The sequence below is a fragment of the Schistocerca cancellata genome, chromosome 3, assembly GCF_023864275.1.
Source record: "Schistocerca cancellata isolate TAMUIC-IGC-003103 chromosome 3, iqSchCanc2.1, whole genome shotgun sequence".
Taxonomy (NCBI): Eukaryota; Metazoa; Arthropoda; class Insecta; order Orthoptera; family Acrididae; genus Schistocerca; species Schistocerca cancellata.
The window spans coordinates 16,494,678-16,515,872 of NC_064628.1; the positions used below are offsets into that span (position 1 = coordinate 16,494,678).

Consider the following 21,195-nt stretch of genomic DNA (forward strand, 5'->3'; position numbering starts at 1 on the left):
TACCAAATCAAGCAGCCCGCCTCTGAACTGCTTCGATGGCTTCCTTTAATCCGACCTAGTACGGATCCCAAACACTAGAGCAGTGCTCAACAATAGGTCATACTTGCTTCCCATATACGGTCTCCTTTACAGATGAATCACACTTTCCTACATTACACCCAATACACCGTACTCGGCCATTCTCCTTCCCTACCACAATCCTCACACGCTGGTTCCATTTCATACCACTTTGCAAGTTGCTGCCAGACATTTAAACGATTTAACTGTGTAAAGCAAGACACTACTAATGCTGTATCCAAACATAACAGTTTTTTTTTTTTTTTTTTTTTTTTTTGCTACTCATCCGCATTAAAAAATGGCTCTGAGCACTATGGGACTCAACATCTGAGGTCATCAGTCCCCTCGAACTCAGAACTACCTGAACCTAACTAACCTAAGGACATCATACACATCAATGCCCGAGGCAGGATTCGAACCTGTGACCGCAACGGTTGCGCGGTTCCAGGCAGAAACGCCTAGAACCGCTCAGCCACGTTGGCCGGCCCATCCGCATTAACTTAAATTTTTTCTATATTTATAGCTAGCTCATATTCATCGCGCCAACTAGAAATTTAGTCTAAATCATCTCGTATCCTACTAGAGTCATTCAAATTTGATACCTTACCGTACTCTACAGCATCATTAGCAAAGAACCACAGATTGCTACCCGCCCTGTCCGCCAAATCATTTACGTAAACAGTACCGCTTCAAATGCTTTGCAGACGTCTAGAAATATGGAATGTGCCTTTTACCATTCACCCATAGTTTGCATTATATCATTTGAGTAAAGGGCAAGCTGTGTTTCGCACCAGCGATGCTTTCTACAACCACGCTCATAGTGTACATAAACTTCTTGGTCTCCAGAAAATTTATTATATTCGGTCTGAGAATATGTTCAAAGGATTCTGCAGCAAACCGTTGTAAGAGATATTAGTCTGTAATTTTGTGAGTCCGTTCTTTTGGACTTCTTATACACAGGGCTTTTTTCCAGTTACTTGGGACTTTGCACTGGGCGAGAGATTCGTGATAAATATAGGCTAGGTAAGGGGCCACTACCGTAGAGTACTCTTTAAAAAACAGAACTGGGATTCCACCGGACCAGGTGATTTATTTGTTCTCAACTTTTTCAGTTATTTCTCTACGGCAGGGATTCTTATTTATGTCGTCCATATGGGAGTCCGTTCAGTGGTAAAACGACGGCAAGTTTGTACGATTCTCCTTCGTGAACGATTTCTTCAACGTGAAATTTAAAACTTCGGTTTTCGTTTTGCTATCTTCAACTGCCACACCAGGTTGGTCAACAAGTGACCGGATGGAAGCCTTAGACCCACTTATCGGTTTTAAATATGACTAGAATTTTCTCGGGCCCACTGTCAGATCTGTTGCTAAGGTATGACTGTGGTAGTAGTTGTAGGTTTAGCGCATAGCTCTTTTCACGGTCTCACCAATCTCCACTAAACTTTGCTTCTCGTTATTCGTGCGCTCTCTTTAGAACCGAGAGTGCAACAGCCTCTCCTTCCTCAACATTTTTCGAATCTCGTTATTAAACAGTGGTGGGTCTTCTCCGTCCTTAATCCAATTACTAGGACATAATTCTCCAGACTATGATTGACAATCTGCTTAAACTTCGCCCATAATTCCTCTGCGACCATCTTGCTAGAAGTAAGTGATATAAATTCACTGTCTAAATCACATACTAACAACTGCTTATCTGATCTTTATAGCAGAAACACTCTTCTAGCGTTCTTAACTCATTTATTAGTTTTCGTAGGCATAGGTACTATAATTACATCATGCTCGCTAATCCCCGTTTCTATACTGAAATTGTCCATAGGGTCCGGCGTATTTTTAGCTACAAGGTCTAAGATATTTCTACTGAGCGTGAGCTGCCGAAACCGCTGCTCGAGACAGTTTTCAGGAAACTTGTTCAGAAGTACTTCGCTTGACTGTATGTGTGTACCTCTTGCAATGAATCTTAGACATCTACAGTTGGAAGGTTAAATCGCCTCAAACTAGTAATGCATGATCTGGATACCTACGCGCTACTGACCATAAACATTCTGTGAATGACTTTCAATCTGTCACAGTAGAATCTGGTGGCCGGTAAAAACGCGAACAGACTGCATCATTGTCACCCTCAACTTCGACCTCTTTAGAGACAATATGTTTGTCGACTGCAACGAAGGCTTCCGGTGCTATAGTCTGTAATCTGAATTTGAAGAGCACCCTCACCTTCAGTATGGCAGAGCCAGACCACACAGGACCCCCGTGACATCTGCAGCAGTCCGTCACCTTGGGTTCACTGTCATCGGTCATCCTCCGTACAGTCTCGACCTGGCCGCACCTGACTTTCATCTGTTTCGAAAACTTACAGATCATCTTCGATAGCTCAACTATGATAGTGATGAAGCAGTGTAAACAGAGGTGAAGTTGTGGCTCCGTGAACAAAGTAAAACATCCTGCATTACAATGACGGTATCAACAAACTGGTCGCTACTTGGGAGAAATGTGTTCGCTACAAGGGTGACTATATCCAGGAATAAATATGTAGACATGACGAAAAAAGATGAAGAATGTTAAAAATGTTTGTTTTTTTAAAAAACTTTAAGAGTTTACACATAAAAAATTCGGAGACATTCCCTCGTAAATTTCTCACTATATCAAAAACATGTGATCATATATTTTTGTTAGGAACAAGCTCAACGGGAGGCAGTAAATGCTAAATTTGAAATTACAAAGTTTCCATAGGCCAGTTTCCTTAAAAAAGAAAGAAATGATATATAGAGATTGACAACAGATTAAAAGACACTATTTAAATATAGAACACTCATGGGATTTAAGAAGATGTTTATAAGCCTCTGGCTTTCTTACAAAACATTGACTGAGAAATTACAATTCACAGAGGAAGACAAAATGTTAAATCATTGTCTGGTATAATATTGTCGAAAGAAAGAAGTTTAAAATAAATAAAATTCTAGCAAATGAAAAGAAACATTTAAACATGCTTATGCCTTAACTTCGGTTTGCTGCAGAACTTTTTATCATATTCTCAGGTCGAATATAATAAACTGTCTTAAGACCGTGAAGCTTACGTCCACGATTCAGCATGGTTTTAGAAAGCATCGCTCGTGCGAAATTCAGCTTGCCCTTTTCGCAAATAATATACTGACAGCTACGGATGAAGGGTAACAGGCAGATTTCATCCTTCTAGATTTCCGGAAAGCATTTGACACGGTGCTCATTGCAGGCTGTTAACGAAGGTGTGAGAATATGGAATAAGTTCACAGATGTGTGGGTGCCTCGAACACTTGTTAGGTAATACAACCCAGTGTGCTCTCCCCGAGAGCAAGTGCTCATCAGAGAGAAGGTGTAAGTAGCCTGTCAGTATGTTGGCAGTCCGATAGACTGTGTTAATATCGCTGACAGCGCTGTAGGTAAGAGATTGTGTGGACGAGCGGACTAACAGTTAGCGAATGGATAGGGAAGTGTATGGACATAATGTTCTTAACGGAGTCTCTGTGTTGGCAGGACATGCATTGTAAAGCGAGATGAAATGATGTATTTATAATAAAATATGCAAGGAAATGTATGATGATGTTTGGTTGATGATGTTTGGGCAGTGGAATTATTGACAACTATATAACTTTGGAACTGGATGTCACATTAATAAGGTAAAATTTTCTAAGTTGCTCTTGAAGAAAATCTTTCTTTCGTTAACCATATGTCTACTAGTAGTTAGAGTCTATAGTAGTTAGACTCTTTTTTATTTAGCTGGCTGTAGTTACTACTTGCTGTAATTGTTGTTTTTGTTATGAAGATTTTCTGTGATGTAAGTGATTCAGGACCATTCTTTTGTGTTAATTATTGGAAGTCATTTGGTCACTGTACAGCAGTAAGATTGCGTTGGACTTGTATATTGTGGGTAATAAATGAATAGGTTAAGTGTGAGTTATCTTTTTCATGGAAAATTCTGTAGGTCAGTGTTTAATAAGAAATAACTAAAGAGGTAGTGTCAAAGGGTACCGTGAGCAGTGAGCCAGGGGAGTGTGATAGGTCCGCTGTTGTTCCCTATACACATAAGCGATTTGGCGGACAGGGTGGACAGCAATCTGAGGTTGTTTATTGATGATGCTGTGCTGTACAGTAAGGTCTCGAATTTGAGTGACTGTAGGAAGATACAAGACGATGTACACAAAATTTCCAGTTGGTGTGATGAATGGCAGCTGGCCCTGTGAAAAACTGTAATTTAATTGTGGAAAAATGTAAATGTGATTGTGGAAAAATGTAATTTAATTGTGGAAAAATGTAATTTAATTGTGGAAAAATGTAATTTAAGACTGATGAGTTGGAAGAACAAACCTGTAATGTTTGGTTGCGGCGTTACTAGTGTCCTGCTTCACACAGTCAAGTCGGTTAAATACCTGCGTGTAACATTGCAACGAGATATTAAATGGAACTAGCATGCGAGAACTGTGACAACGAAGGCGAATGGTCGACTTCGGTTTATTTGGAGAAATTTAGGAAGGAGTGGTTCAGCTGTAAAGGAGACTGCATATAGGACGCTGGAGCGACCTATTCTTGAGTAACGCTCGTGTGTTTGGGATACGCACCAGGTCGGATTGAAGGAAGACACCGAATGAATAAAGAGACTGGCTGCTAGATGTGTTACCGGTAGGTTCGAAGAACACGTGTTACGGAGATGCTTCGGGAACTCAAATGGGACTCTCCGGAGGGAAGGCGACGTTCTTTTCGAGAAACACTGTTGTGAACATGTAGAGAACTGGAATTTGAAGCTGACTGCCGAATTATTCTACTCTCGCCAATATACACTGCGCGTAAGGACCACGAAGATGAGATAGGAGAAATTAGGACTCGTAAGGAGGCGTGCAGGCAGTCGTTTTTATCTAGTTTTATTTATGAGTGGAACAGGAAAGGAAATGGCTAGTAGTGGTACGGGATACCCTCCGTGACGCACCGTACTGGGACTTCTAGCGTATCAATGTAGATCTAGACGTAGATAGCGAGACCTAAGCCTGAATAAAAGGCGAAGGGATGTTTTCAGTACTGGAACAGTCGGAAAATCATTGTTGATAATTCTTCCTGGTTATATGGCCGTGGTCCACGGAATTCTTCTATTCCTAACGTTTCGTCCAATAAATACTACGTTGGTCATCCTCAGAGGTATGGCTGGTCCTGCTGAGTCCTGCCGACACAGGTCCCAGCAATACCTCTGAGGATCACCAACGTAGTATTGGACGAAACGTTAGGAATAGAAGAATTCCGTGGACCACGGCCATATAACCCGGAAGAATTATCGACAACAGTACCATCCGGTCGTGAGAGCCTTCACTGTATGAGTCGTAAAATCCACGGCTACAGTGTCTGTGGTGGGGAACACGACGTTGACGCCACGGACAGCAGAGCCCACGGCAGCCCTACGCCGGCCAGCCGGATGCCTCACCAGCTTCCGCAGCACGTCGTCGGGCACGTTGCGGGACGAGTTGCAGAGCGCGAGGGCGGACGAGTGCGAGAAGATGACGGGCGCCTGCGTGACGTCGAGCGCGTCGCCCATGGTGCGCGCCGACACGTGCGACAGGTCCACCATCATGCCCAGCCGGTTCATCTCGCGCACCACCAGCTGCAACAGCCAGAGGAGGAAACACACCTGCACATGTATCTCACAACAAGTAGTGGGGACAATCAAAACGTCATCAAGAGTTACATTTATACACTGTTCACCATAGACATTCCAACAAGAACAGGAGCAAATAATGAATTTTTTTTTTTTACAATTAAAGGTTCCCAGAGATGGACTCGCCTTTTTGAATCAGTCTGTATGGTGATGCATGTGAAGGTCTAAGAAATCACAACCTGCAGCCATTCACCTTGGTGGGCCCTCGTTTCCGAGTAGTCGATGAAAAAAATATCATAATTTCGCGTGATGCCATATAGCTATAAGACCGTAACGATCTGTACAAGCCGGCCGGAGTGGCCGTGCTGTTCTAGGCGCTACAGTCTGGAGCCGGGCTGCCGCTGCGGTCGCAGGTTCGAATCCTGCCTCGGGCATGGATATGTGTGATGTCGTTAGGTTAGTTAGGTTTAAGTAGTTCTAAGATCTAGGCGACTGACGACCTCAGAAGTTAAATCGCATAGTGCTCAGAGCCATTTGAACCATTTTTTGATCTGTACAAATGCTTCAAATGGCTCTGAGAACTATGGGGCTTAACATCTGAGGTAATCAGTCCCGAACTACTTAAACCTAACTAACCTAAGTACATCTCACACATCCATGCCCGAGGCAGAATTCGAACCTGCAACCGTAGCAGTCGCGCGGTTCCGGACTGAAGCGCTAAGAAACGCTCGGCCACAGTGGCCGGCTAACGATTTACAAGCTCGTTGCATAGCGTAATGGGTAACGTACTAACCTCATATGCTAAAGGTTGTTGGATTTAATCTTGTTAGATATACTGAATTCCTTTTTTTCATTTCTGAATGTTTATGGAAATGACCCTGACCATTATTTTTATCCAATTTATTGGTTTACATGCACTTTCTTTTACTTGTATTCATTTGTCACATCATTTTAATCAATATTTTAATTTCTCCAATTGCTCTTATTTTTTCTTCCTATTATTCTTTTCCACTTGGAATCATTGTCCATGTGAATCTAATTATTTTTCTTAATCTATGGCAATGTCTAAACGTTTGAAAATTCCGATCTGTCGGTTAAAAAAGTAAAAAAAACAAAATATGAAGGAAACAACTTATATTGACTGCGCAATAGTGACAAGAATATATTTTTCGTTACAAGGTGTGCATCTTTTTGGACGGCAATAGTCACATCAACATTTAAAACATAAATTCTGATTACGCTGTGGACAAAATAACATGGATGATGATTTAAACTAAAGCAAATGAAATTCAAGCAAAGTGAGAAACAGAAAAAATGAATGCAATAACATGTACAAAAATGTCAGATGACAAAACGGAAGCAACACAATCAATGTTAATACACAATAGTAATCAAAATAACATGAAAGAGGAATGCAAGTGCAAAAACTCTGACGGAAAGAAAAATGAGAACAAACGTTCTATTTCAGATGATGAATAACATGATGTGACAAATGAACAGAAAAAATTACATTTAAACCAATTAATTGAATAAAAATAATGATCAAGATCATTTCGATAAGGATTTTAAAAATGAAAAATACTCACTGCACCTCACGAGATTTGAACCAATAATCTTTTCCATGTGACGTTAGTACCTTAGCCATCGCTCTATGTAACTATGGTGTACATTTTTACCATTTTTAAAGATATATAGCATCACACAAAATTTAGAAATAGTTTTTCGTCGATTGCTCACAAACGTAGGCCTACCACGGTGAATGACTGCAGGGTGATTCCTTGTACCTTACCCTACATCACTGTATAGATTGTTTCAGAAAGTCCATCCCACCGACGGGGACATCTGCTTGTTAGTGTGCATACAGGACGTATACATTAAAACACTATTTGGGGGTGCACAGGGTTCGTAATTTACTACATAGAGCTACCATCTATATTACCAACAATGATCTAACCCCAACTGCACATTCAGTCGAAACGAGCTTAGATAGAAGATATGGGGTACGTCATTCCACGCTGCTTCGTCTCTACGTCATCAGTCATACTGGCTCGCGGTTGGCGACGTGCCACTCTCTCAGAAACCAGGTGACTGAATTGAGTGAAGAGATATGAATGACGTGCTTTCTATGCCAACAGTGTAACACCCTTTGTACTGAGGTACCTCATGACAACAAGGACAATATAGTTCTTGTTTTATCTTGTTGAAAGGTCTCGTTCTGCAGACTTCTAGCTTAGGGCACAGCCATCGGCCTTAACGCGTCACAAATTCCAGTACCTCCGGTCAAAATTACATGCTATGTGAATTAGAAGTGACCGTGGTGCATACCAAGTGGCAGCTCATACCTCATTCCTGAACGAGAAACACGATGCGTAAGCTTACCGTATATACAGATTGTAGACGATGTTACCTCACCTATGTAATTCGAATGTGCTGAAATTATAATTTACATCCTCCACATCGGAACACATGAAATCCATTTATTGTTTAAGTAGAAAGTTATACTGCAAGATAGGTGGACTTCCGAAACACTGATAGTGGATTTCTTTGAATAATTGTACAACTGCTACAGTGTAATCGGGAGGCTGATACAAGCATCTAATTATTAATTGCAGTTCAGCTACGCCTGTTACTCGTATCCAGATTGAAACATTCTCCATTACTTCTTCTTATATTGACGTTTATTTCACTTAGGACTTTTTAGTGTTGCTCTATAAAAATGACGTAGGTTGATAGTGGAAGAAAATTAACGATGTCTGAATCGTAACCAACAATTTATCAAAAGCAAAATGTTGGCTCTAATGAATACCTGTATGTGGATTCAGCATCTTCAAAGTCCAACACCACATAATCGAGCTGTTAAGCTCACCTCATTATATTTGGATTGCAGCTTGCCGTAAGTTGCTCTACACCATATGAACTCTCATAACGATTTGTGCTATACAACAACAATCTTGGGGGGGGGGGGGGGGCGGGGCACATGGTACATCCATAAATTAATAACAGACAAATCTCGTAAAAGTTTAATGTACTGTGGAGGCCCAGTGTCCTCCACTTTCATAGAGGTACTATTGTTAGGGATTTTGCGCAAAGTTACAAATGGTTTGATCAGCATTCACGGATCTCACGCGACCGTATGTTGTTACTCTCGACTCGACAGTACTAATACCTTAGAAAAAGTTGCTCATGCCCAAACTTACACTGCTGAACTGCCACAGCTCCACCACGCTCTGCTTAACATGTTGGTTGCTGTCTGCGTCGTGGGACTTCTACCACAACACCAGAATAGTTAAGGAAGTACTGTCATTTAAGAATCCGATGTTTTCCCAGACAGAAAACTACACAATAATCTCACTGTCGCAACCAAGTGGTCATCAGCGACGACAGAAATCACAACAATGGCGTAGTCGTAACATCCAGCTTACCGACATGAATTGCATTCAATGCGTGTCACCTGGCACAAGCTTTGCACGTTATCTGACATCGTCTAAGTCTGCGGAAGTGGTCACCAATCAACATATACTTTGGCAACACCAAACAAATGCACTTACTACACGACTTTACTTGTAAAGACGTTACTAACTTAATATGCGTAAAATCAAAGCTTATTAATGCCTTAACTGAGGAGCTGAGGTTCATTGGATGTTTATGCTCGTTCCAACCGCCAGTTCCGTTCTCCTGACAACGGCGTGCCACAACCCCACTGTTGACCGGTCTAGGAATCAGTGACGTCACACCATTCACTTTAAGAATTATTAACCCTTTTCGTATTATATTAACTTACATGGACTGCTCTATGAGAGAGGCTCTCAGAATGATTTCTTACAGAATTTCTTGTACTACCTCCTAACTATGACAATGTGTAACTTTTGCCCGCCCTGCTATTCTCCTGTCTTTCAAGCTGCACCACACAGAAGAAGTGTCTGCCTCTGCAAACTGCGCACTATTTTTGCTTATGATACGTTTAGCGTAACTCCGCCAGCACTCGAAGATACCCAACAGCGAGGGATGCCGACGCCACTATCGACCTGCGTTTTGGGGACCAACGCCGCCTCGCTACTGACAAGGACGCGACGCGCTCGTCTCTGGCTGTCATGCATTCAGATCAATAAGCTGAATTACAATTCAAACACCTCGTGGTTCTCCACTCAAACCATGGTGCTGTTTCACTAAACTTATTCTAATAAAGTTATTTATGCATCTAGCCATGAATACGCCTGATTATTTCCCTCCTTAATTGTTTGAATTTATTAACATGTTGACGAGCAGTACTATGAGATACACAGTGGACAGTCATACCACTGCCACATCTCCAGATAACATCGCAGTCAGACTCAATTTCGACCTCCATAGACAATGTATGCTTGTCCACTGCAATGAACAATATCACTCATATGATGTCTAACCTGTCGTTTCGGTTTACGTTCCAAGCCTTATTAAATATTTCAGAGATCTCTTCTCGGATTTAATTCGGCTTTCGCTTCCAGGTAGAATTTCCTCGATGGCCGTAAGTTCAGGGACAATGTTATGAACGCTTTGGAAAATTACTGTTACAATCTTGAAATTCAATGTGTCTATACTTTCCATACCCCCCATGAACCATGGACCTTGCCGTTGGTGGGGAGGCTTGCGTCCTCAGCGATACAGATAGCCGTACCGTAGGTGCAACCACAACGGAGGGGTATCTGTTCAGAGGCCAGACAAACGTGTGGTTCCTGAAGAGGTGCAGCAGTCTTTTCAGTAGTTGCAAGGGCAACAGTCTGGATGATTGACTGATCTGGCCTTGTAACACTAACCAAAACGGACTTGCTATGCTGGTACTGCGAACGGCTGAAAGCAAGGGGAAACTACGGCCGTAAATTTTCCCGAGGGCATGCAGCTTTACTGTATGGTTAAATGATGATGGCGTCCTCTTGGGTAAAATATTCCGGAGGTAAAATAGTTCCCCATTCGGATCTCCGGGCGGGGACTACTCAAGAGGACGTCGTTATCAGGAGAAAGAAAACTGGCGTTCTGCGGACCGGAGCGTGGAATGTCAGATCCCTTAATCGGGCAGGTAGGTTACAAAATTTAAAAAGGGAAATGGATAGGTTAAAGTTAGATATAGTGGGAATTAGTGAAGTTCCGTGGAAGGAGGAACAAGACATCTGGTCAGGTGACTACAGGGTTATAAACACAAAATCCAATAGGGGTAATGTAGTAGTAGGATTAATAACGAATAAAAAAATAGGAATGCGGGTAAGCTACTACAAACAGCATAGTGAACGCATTATTGTGGCCAAGATAGATACGAAGCCCACGCCTACTACAGTAGTACAGGTTTATACGCCAACTAGCTCTGCAGACGACGAAGAAATTGAAGAAATGTATGATGAAATAAAAGAAATTATTCAGATAGTGAAGGGAGAAGAAAATTTAATAGTCATGGGTGACTGGAATTCGGAAGTAGGAAAAGGGAGAGAAGGAAACGGAGTAGGTGAATATGGAGAAATGAAAGAGGAAGCCGCCTGGTAGAATTTTGCACAGAGCATAACTTAATCACAGCTAACACTTGGTTGAAGAATCATAAAAGAAGGTTGTATACATGGAAGAAGCCTGGAGATACTGACAGGTTTCAGATATATTATATAATGGTAAGACAGAGATGTAGGAATCAGGTTTTAAATTGTAAGACATTTCCAGGGGCAGATGTGGATTCTGACCACAATCTATTGGTTATGACCTGTAGATTAAAACTGAACAAACTGCAAAAAGGTGGGAATTTAAGGAGATGGGACCTGGATAAACTGAACGAACCAGAGGTTGTACAGAGTTTCAGTGAGGGCATAAGGGAACAATTGACAGGAATGGGGGAAAGAAATACAGTAGCAGAAGAATGGTTAGCTTTGAGGGGTGAAGTAGTGAAGGCAGCAGAGGATCAAGTAGGTAAAAAGACGAGGGCTAGTAGAAATCCTTAGGTAACAGAAGATATATTGAATTTAATTGATGAAAGGAAAGAACATAAAAATGCAGTAAATGAAGCAGGCTAAAAGGAATACAAACGTCTCAAAAACGTGATCGACAGGAAGTGCAAAATGGCTAAGCAGTGATGGCTAGAGGGCAAATGTAAGGATGTAGAGGCTTATGTCACTAGGGGTAAGATAGATACAGCCTACGGGAAAATTAAAGAGACTTTCAGAGAAAAGAGAACCACTTGTATCAAAAGTTCAGATGGGAACCCAGTTCTAAACAATGAAGGGAAAGCAGAAAGGTGGAAGGCGTATATAGAGGGTCTGTACAAGGGCGATGTTGTTGAGGACAATATTATGGAAATAGAAGAGGATGTAAATGAAGATGAAATGGGAGATACGAGCCTGCGTGAAGAGTTTGACAGCACTGAAAGACCTGAGTCGAAACAAGGTGTCGGGAGTAGACAACATTACATTAGAACTACTGACAGCCTTGGTAGAGCCAGTCCTGACAAAACTTAAGCATCTGGTGAGTAAGATGTATGAAACAGGCGAAATACTCACAGACTTCAAGAAAAATATAATAATTCCAATCACAAAGAAAGCAGGTGTTGACAGATGTCAAAAATTATCGAACTATCAGTTTAATAAGTCACAGCTGCAAAATACTAACGCGAATTCTTTACAGACGAATGGAAAAACTAGTAGAAGCCGACCTCGGGGAAGATCAGTTTGGATTCCGTAGAAATGTTGGAACACGTGAGGCAATACTGACCCTACGACTTATCTTAGAAGCTAGATTAAGGAAAGGCAAACCTATGTTTCTAGCATTTGTAGACTTAGAGAAAGCTTTTGACAATGTTGACTGGAATACGCTTTTTCAAATTCTGAAAGTGGCAGGGGTCAAATACAGGGAGCGAAAGGCTATTTACAGTTTGTACAGAAACCAGATGGCAGTTATAAGAGTCGAGAGACATGAAAGGGAAGCAGTGGTTGGGAAGGGCGTGAGACAGGGTTGTAGTTTCTCCCCGATGTTATTCAATCTGTATATTGAGCAAGCAGTGAAGGAAACAAAAGAAAAATTCAGAGTAGGTATTAAAATCCATGGAGAAGTAATAAAAACCTTGAGGTTCGCCGATGACATTCTAATTCTGTCAGAGACAGCAAAGGACTTGGAAGAGCAGTTGAATGGAATGGATAGTGTCTTGAAAGGAGGGCATAAGATGAACGTCAACAAAAGCAAAACGAGGATAATGGAATGTAGTCGAATTAAGTCGGGTGATGCTGAGGGAATTAGATTAGGAAATTGAGACACTTAAAGTAGTAAAGGAGGTTTGCTAATTGGGGAGCAAAATAACTGATGAAGGTCGAAGTAGAGATTATATGAAATGTAGACTGGCAATGGCAAGGAAAGCGTTTCTGAAGAAGAGAAATTTGTTAATATCCAGTATAGATTTAAGTGTCAGGAAGTCATTTCTGAAAGTATTTGTGTGGAGTGTAGCCATGTATGGAAGCGAAGCTTGGACGATAAATAGTTTGGACAAAAAGAGAATAGAAGATTTTGAAATGTGGTGCTACAGAGGAATGTTGAAGATAAGATGGGTAGATCACATAACTAATGATGAAGTATTGAATAGGATTGGGGAGAAGAGAAGTTTGTGGCACAACTTGACTAGAAGAATGGATTGGTTGGTAGGACATGTCCTGAGGCATCAAGGGATCATCAATTTAGTATTGGAGGGCAGCGTGGAGGGTAAAAATCGTAGAGGGAGACCAAGAGATGAATACACTAAGCAGATTCAGAACGATGTAGGTTGCAGTAGGTAGTGGGATATGAAGAAGCTTGCACAGGATAGAGAAGCATGGAGAGCTGCATCAGACCAGTCTCAGTACTGAAGACCACAACAACAATAACATACTTTTCATATTATCTGATTTCGTTCTCTGTGGGCTAAGTACACAGCTACCCAAGTAGCTCCTTCCTCTGCACCCATGGCCTATGAGGGAGAATTCTCCAGTTTCCGTCCCATTACAGAGGTACAGAAATCTGCAAGTAGGACTTCACATAATTATAATGTCTCAGGTTGTGACCTTTCACTCGGCAATAAATCAATCCTGGGCACGCTGCTGTATTGTGTAGTTTCTACTTCTGGTTCACGAACAAAGGAAACAGTCTGCACCACTTCCGTCAGCCACCTGGAGAGCTGAGGATGGCCTCCGAACTCAAGCGACAGGAATGAGCCACAAGCAGATAAGTGCACCATACACCCTCTATAGTCACAAGTGGACCCTCCTCTACATCTCGGATGTGTCCTCTCAGATCCCTCCACCCCCTCACACCACCACCAGGTATATCGAGCGCACACTGGACATCCTTCTAGCCGAGGAAGCTACTTCTCTATGCTGCACCATAGCCCCCTCCGTTTCTCGGTCTACTATAACAGTATCCCTCGACTCTGCTGAAGGAGTGGCCATATGTCCATTCGTAAGGTGAATGGGCGAGCCCAGACGGCCAATCCCCACATTCGCCACCTCCACTTAGAGCACAAGAACGCGTTACAACTTGTCACTCACTCTCACAAGGGGACCGCAGCTACCCATCATCAGGGATTACGTCCAGATTTATTGTTTATGCGTGCACTATCCAGAAATGAACGTGACGGAAGGTGGATCTCCAGTTGGCCTACCGTTCAGAAAAACAAATAGCAATTTTGGAGCGTGTCACGTGTGGATTGAGCCAGTTGTGCTAGCGTCGTTTCCAGGCGCAATGGAAAGAGTGCAGATTGGTAATCCCAGGGACGTGAAGCTGAGTCTCTACATGAAAAATTTTTTGCTATCCTTGTTTCCCATTTGTACATTATTGCAAATAAACCCAAAAAATACTCTATATATATTGCATTTCGTAGTATTTTCATAGAAATCATGAAAGCAAAACGCAAAGGAACATTTGGCACTTTAAAGGAGGTTGTCAGAAACAGACTGTAAGGCGTACACGAGAACTTCGTGTACAAAATTACTTTTTTAATTGTTCAGTTGATGATTTACACTTGCTGGCGTGATATTCATCGCAAAACCAGGGGAAGCAGTAATTTACATGACACCTTGCACATGTTATAAACGCCACACTTTTACAATTACGTGGATGTTTTAACGGTTGCATAGAACAACAATACTCTTTCTGGTGTCCTCAAAACTTTCTCGACAAATTCACTTTACTCGGTCGAGAGTTAGGAAATTTATGAACTCCTTAGCCATAGCTAGCGTTGTCCGCAGCGGCCGATAGGCCCATCTTACCTGCACAGGCAACCTGTTGTTTGTGTGCAGGTGCCGACGGCTGCTCTAAGGCCAAAGTGGAACTAACGGGATATCAAGTCCCGTACGCAATAGTTGCAAGCTCTTCTTGGAAAGTTGTTTTCAGGGTCCTCATAGACGCTGTAATTACAATTCTTTCTTGGAAATTTCGTTGCAATTCCTGGTCTTTGTGCCCTTTGCTTTTCATGCCCTTCATGAAAATATTAATAAATACGATGCAATGAGTGTTATTTCTGTCTATTTGAAATGTAAGTAATGTTAAGTTTGAAGAATGTTTACCAAGGGAATCGAGACCACGATCCTCGGATTACCATTCCGCACTCCTTTCGCTGCCTGGAAACTACGGTTACATAAAAGGCTAATGACTCTCCCCACCTGAGCCAAAAATCCTATTTTTTTAAACAATTGGCTTTCTGGAACTCGAACTTCAGCCACTTCCATATCTGGCCAAGCCACAAATTTGGACAAAATCTGTAACGACGTGTAAGTGGGGTCCCCTTCTGTGGTGAGCACGGTTCCGGCATGATTGGTACACTGCAATCCACGGCAACAGCAAAGCTCATGCACAAAAGAAGCTCCACTGACGCTACACGGCAGCAGACAGCCAACTGCGTCTGCACTTGCAGTCGGAGCTGTAGCCAGTCCTCCAGCGCTTGCACACATCAGAAACACTTCCTACCAATTCCAATATCAGTATTCGGAAGAAAGGAATTTTAGTATCAGCACACATCGATATTGAGATGGCGCAGGTCTCGCGGCAGAGTAGTGTGGCAAACAGTTGCCGATGTGGCAAGTAAAGTATTGACTGGACAGAACACAAGACCCGTGTGTTTACCTCTCAGCGGGGATAAACTAAGGCCCTTGGTTCTTGATATGAATTTCAGCTACCTCTGAAATGGTGTTCATCTCGTGTGCCGGAACCTGTTTCCGAGTGTTATAGGAGAAAGAAGACCCACGCCTTCCAGTCCACTAAATGATACCGATTTCTACAATTCTATGGTTCAACTTCGCCTTATGCAGTCTGGGAGACATTAATGTGGCTCGGGTCATGAAAACTGTTGACATGTTATTTTGCGATATGTTTCAACTTGTCATTATACTTGGAATAACATCTCCAATGGAGTTAGAGTTATCCTGGATTTTTCCCTAAGGAGTATACAAAAGTTTAGCTGATATATCGTAAATGATGATTACCAATACTTCTTACGAAGGCTGTAGAGTACGTAATAAAACATTTTTTTCTCTAGGTCAATTTCAGCAGAAATAATGCGGAATTTGTTGCAGCAGTTCGTGGAATATTCCCCCTTCAGTCCCCATAGTTTCATAAAATTCCGATAGGTGGTGGCGCTATACGTATACTTCAAAATGACGTCTGTAACGGAAGTGCGTTCCAAGCTGTGAGCTGTCACTGAGTTTCTTTTGGCGGAAAACTAGAGCCGCGCTCGAATCAAAAACAGTGCGTTGGCCACACTGCAATGCCCTAGCATAGGATATCAAAGCAGTCCCGCCTGGATATCTGCCCCCCCCCCCCCCTCACAAATTCTATAAGTCCCTCCAGATCCTTGAGCGTCATGCACTCAGCCTCGCCTTCCGTATACGCCTCCCGTCCCCCACGCGGATCCTCTATGACCTCATTCCTTTCCCCTGTTCCTCGAACATATCCGCATACTCTACACCTCCCGCCGCCTTGATCCCCCTCACCCCCTGGTTGCTCCTCTCCCCTCCCGTCCCCGCCCCCTGTCACGTCTTCACTGTTGTGTCTCCCCTACCCTCCATCTCTACACCCTTCGTCACCTTTCCCAAGGTGGCTTTCTTTGACTCCCCCTCCCAGATGATGCCCTCTCTCCCTCCCTTTATCCCTCCTATCAACTCTGATCCTCACCCCCCCTCCTTTCCTCCGTCCTTTACCTGGGCTCCCTCTTCCCCACTTCCATCCTGTGTTTATCCGCGCCTAACCTCTCCCTATCTCCCTTCTCCCCCCTCCCCCCCCCGAGTCCCTTTGTATTTCCCGTCCTCTGCCGTCCCCACTCTCTGTCGCGTCTGCCCAGCACCCCCCACCCCTCTTATGGGTCCTCATCCTCCATTGGCTCCTTTCCCCCCTCCCCCCCTTCGCTTTTCCTCACCTTCCCCCCTTTTTTATCTTCCCCTCATCTGTCTAGTTTCCCCCCACATGCTCTCTGCTGTGGTATGTCATATTTTAGTGCAGTGTTCCAGTGACTGTTCAGTGTTGTTTCGTCTTTTCCCATGTTGCGAACAGAAACCATGCTGTCGCTGGGTGTGAATTTTATGTCCTTTGCGAACAGAAACCAGACTGTCCTGTGTTTTTTTTTAATTGTGTATCTATTATTTTACCTGTCTGCTTCGTATGTATTTTTATTAGCATCATCATCCCTTTGTTCTGTTTACGTTTCTCGATTTTTTCGCCGTGTTACCCGTTAAGTCCTCGATTTTATCGCGTTTTTTATTCGCTTCCATCGAGCGTACTAGTATATACTTCCACATTTCTACATCGTTTGAGAGTGCCGTTCGCTACATTCATCAGAAAATTTCGTATTTTAATTGTTTGGTATCGAATTTTCTAAAGCAGAGATTGGGAATCAGCCCAGACTTCGTCTAAGCCACCGAAGAAAACCCTTAAAATTTACACTCTGCCTCACTGGAGTACAGACCAACGCACATCTGCATCTAGCTCATCTCCCAGTCTCGCAACTCGGCGCACTGAGCCTTAAGCTACACGAGCTGGTCATTTCCTTATGAGCACCCATCGCCGATAGTTTCTCGTAGATAAAAACATCGTCAAGGTGTACTGTGACAGAGCTGGTACATCATTAGCGCCAGTTTATATCGTATGAAATAAGGATTAGTAATTATATTCGGTGGACTGATAGTGAGCTGATTCCAAACGTAATTAAAGTGGTAGGAACCTGCTGCAAGAATGGAAAGAACTGTCTGTTTCGTAATTATAGTTATTTAATTAGCTACATACTGCATGAGTTTCAAATTTAAATCCATTCCAGTTAACAAGCAGTGTCAAATAACGTAATTGGTTCATTAGCACGCGCGTAGACGAGTAAATAAATTGTACGTCAGGAAGAACGAGTACAGTGACCAATGTGGGTTACTGTTAAAAATAATCGAGTTTGTGATTTCTGTAATCGACGTGCCGAGTACAATTAAGGTTGCCAAACGTGACACAGCTCTGAAAGAAAATATGTATTTTCGCCGTATGAAACAATAAGCTGTGCCTCTATATCTGCTGTAGTATGGCCGTGTTAGGACAGCTATTACCTTATACCTCTGGAACAGTGCGTAAGTCTAATGTGACGTTTCTGCCAGAAGATTATAAATCTACCATTATAGCAACGTTGAGACTTTGATGGGTAAAGGTTTCCAGAAATAGCTGCAACCGGTCGCCTTTTATTATTCTTCAGTTTTTATCACATAACAATTATTTATATCGTGACATAAATAACTCACCACACTTTCAGTGCTTAATTGTTTCGTTTCTGTATCTTACAGCTACACAAACCAACCCCTCCCCCCTCACAGTAGTTCAGACATTCAATAAATGTGTACCATCTCATGATGAATCGCCACGCATCTGGAATCCTGTCATGGAAAATAAAATGGAAAGGAGACTGGTTGCAGCTATTTCTGGAAACCGCTAGCAAAATTGTTTTTCACCTCCATCTCCGAATAAAACAAATCGGTGATCCCTGTTATGTCCAGTCCTTGGCCGAAACTTTTAGCTTTAAACTGCTATTCTTTATTATAATCAGTAACTGCAGGCCCTCTTATTTTACGTATTAAAATAATGTAATTGAATGACACTTATCTATAAATTTGTTCCTTAACCTTGAGCTCCCTCTTCAGTGTTTGCACAGAACTCATTCCCCTAACCTACCTAATGGTATTTGTTGTTAACCACACGTTTTGTCCTTGAGTTTGTCACTATTACAGCCAAAAACAGTTGAGGTACGAGTTCGAGAGAAGATACAGGCAACAGAAAGAGATGCGTGAGTTAAAAATCTCAAATAATCATTTACTTACGAAAATACAGCGGAATAACCCTTTTTAGTTGCTCCTATGACATTCTTCAGAAATTTATACTTCTTGCCCTGTGCGAACATTTTGTGGTCACTGAATTTGGACAAAGGGACTAAACTGAAGTCGCAATGTTTACTATTCTTTGAGTACGTATCCTAGACATAGAAAAAGTGCATTACAGTGATAGATGAAGTGAGAGATACGTAAACAAAGATGGAACATGACCCTGCCAGGAACATGACTGGAAGTGTTTCCCACATGAGTTTCTGAAAATCAGAAACAAACAAGTTTTGTCCAGAATGAAATTTTCAATCTGCAGCAGAGAGTGCGCTTATTCCTGGCAGATAAAAACTTTTTTCCTAATCCGGATACTTACCACTGAGACCAGTGGGATACCGGCTGCGCTAGCCGAGCGTGGTTCAAGGACCACCTCAGTACATCTTTCCATTTAGTCCCAGCTTTAGGGAGGTTGACGCAAGATACCAGGATAAGAGACATCTCCAGAGAAAAGAATGGGATGAAGTCTCAGACCCAGCCACAGCTTCTCCAACGTTTCTGAGATGACAAGTTTTAGTTCTTCGTTAGGCTTTGAATTGGTGCATGTGGCGTTCTCAAATGTTACACCTGGCAGCGAACTATCACTGGAGGTTAGTAATCCAGATACGAATCCCGGTAAGGCCAACAGTACGATTTTTGAATCTGAGAGTAAACTACACTCCACAACGTACAAATCTGAAAACCTCTTCGCATGTTCAATACAGAAGATGCAGTCCATTCTCTCCAGCTTTCAGCAAACCCAAGATAATACACTACTGGCCATTAAAATTGCTACACCACGAAGATGACTTGCTACAGACGGGAAATTTAACCGACAGGAAGAATGCAGCGATATGCAAATGATTAGATTTTCAGAGTATTCACACAAAGTTGGCGCCGGTGGTGACACCTACAATGTGCTGACATAACGACAGTTTCCAACCGATTTCTCATACACAAACAGCAGTCAACCGGCGTTGACTGGTGAAACGTTGTTGTGATGCCTCGTGTAAGGAGGAGAAATGCGTACCATCAGGTTTCCGACTTTGATAAAGTTCGGATTGTAGCCTATCGCGATTGCGGTTTATCGTATCGCGACATAGCTGCTCGCGTTGGTCAAGATCCAATAAACTGTTAGCAGAATATGAACTCGGTGGGTTCAGGAGGGTAATACAGAACGACGTGCTGGGTCCCAACGGCCTCCTATCAGTAGCAGTCGAGACGACAAGCATCTCATCCGCATGGCTGTAACGGATCGTGCAGGCACTTCTCGATTCCTGAGTCAACAGATGGGGACGTTTGCCAGACAACATCCATCTGCATGAACAGTTCGACGACGTTCGCAGCAGCATGGGAGAACGTGGCTGCGGTTACCCTTGATCTGCATCACAGACAGGAGCCCCTGCAATGGTGTACTCAGCGACGAACCTGGATGCACGAATGGCAAAACGTCATTTTTTTCGGATGAAGCCAGGTTCTGTTTACAGCATCATGATGGTCGCATCCGCGTTTGACGACATCGCGGTGAACGCACATTGGAAGTGTGTATTCGTCATCGCCATACTGGCGTATCACGCGGCGTGATGGTATAGGGGTTGATCGGTTACACGTCTCGGTCACGTCTTGTTCGCATCGACGGCACTTTTAACAGTGGACGTTACATTTCAGATGTGTTAGAACCAGTGGCTCTACCCTTCATTCGATCCCTGCGAAACCCTACATTTCAGCAGGATAATGCACGACCGCATGTTGCACGTCGTGTAGGGGGCTTTCTGGATACAGAAAATGCTCGACTGGTGCGCTGGCCAGCTCATTCTCCAGATCTCTCACCGATTGACAACGTCTGGTCGATGGTGGCCGAGGAACTGGCTCGTCACAATACACCAGTCACTACTCTTTACGAACTGTGGAATCATGTTGGAGCTGCGTGGGCAGCTGTACCTGTACACGCCATCCAAGCTCTGTTTGACTAAATTCTCAGGGGTATCAAGGCCATTATTACGGCCAGAGGTGGTTGTTCTGGTACGGATTTCTCAGGGTCTGTTGTTGTTGTGGTCTTCAGTCCTGAGACTGGTTTGTCGCAGCTCTCCATGCTACTCTATCCTGTGCAAGCTGCTTTATCTCTCAGTACTTACTGCAACCTACATCCTTCTAAATCTGCTTAGTGTATTCCTCTCTTGGTCT

At 42.9% G+C, this 21,195-nt stretch overlaps 1 protein-coding gene across 1 annotated transcript in view; it reads right to left on the minus strand.

Moving 5' to 3' along the window:
* The window catches only part of LOC126175362 (dipeptidase 1-like), a 761,174-nt gene that overhangs the window by 228,852 nt on the left and 511,127 nt on the right, over window positions 1–21,195 (minus strand). The window contains exon 6 of the mRNA XM_049922122.1: window positions 5,501–5,677. Coding sequence (XP_049778079.1) covers window positions 5,501–5,677 — 177 coding nt within the window. The remainder of the gene's footprint in view (window positions 1–5,500; window positions 5,678–21,195) is intronic.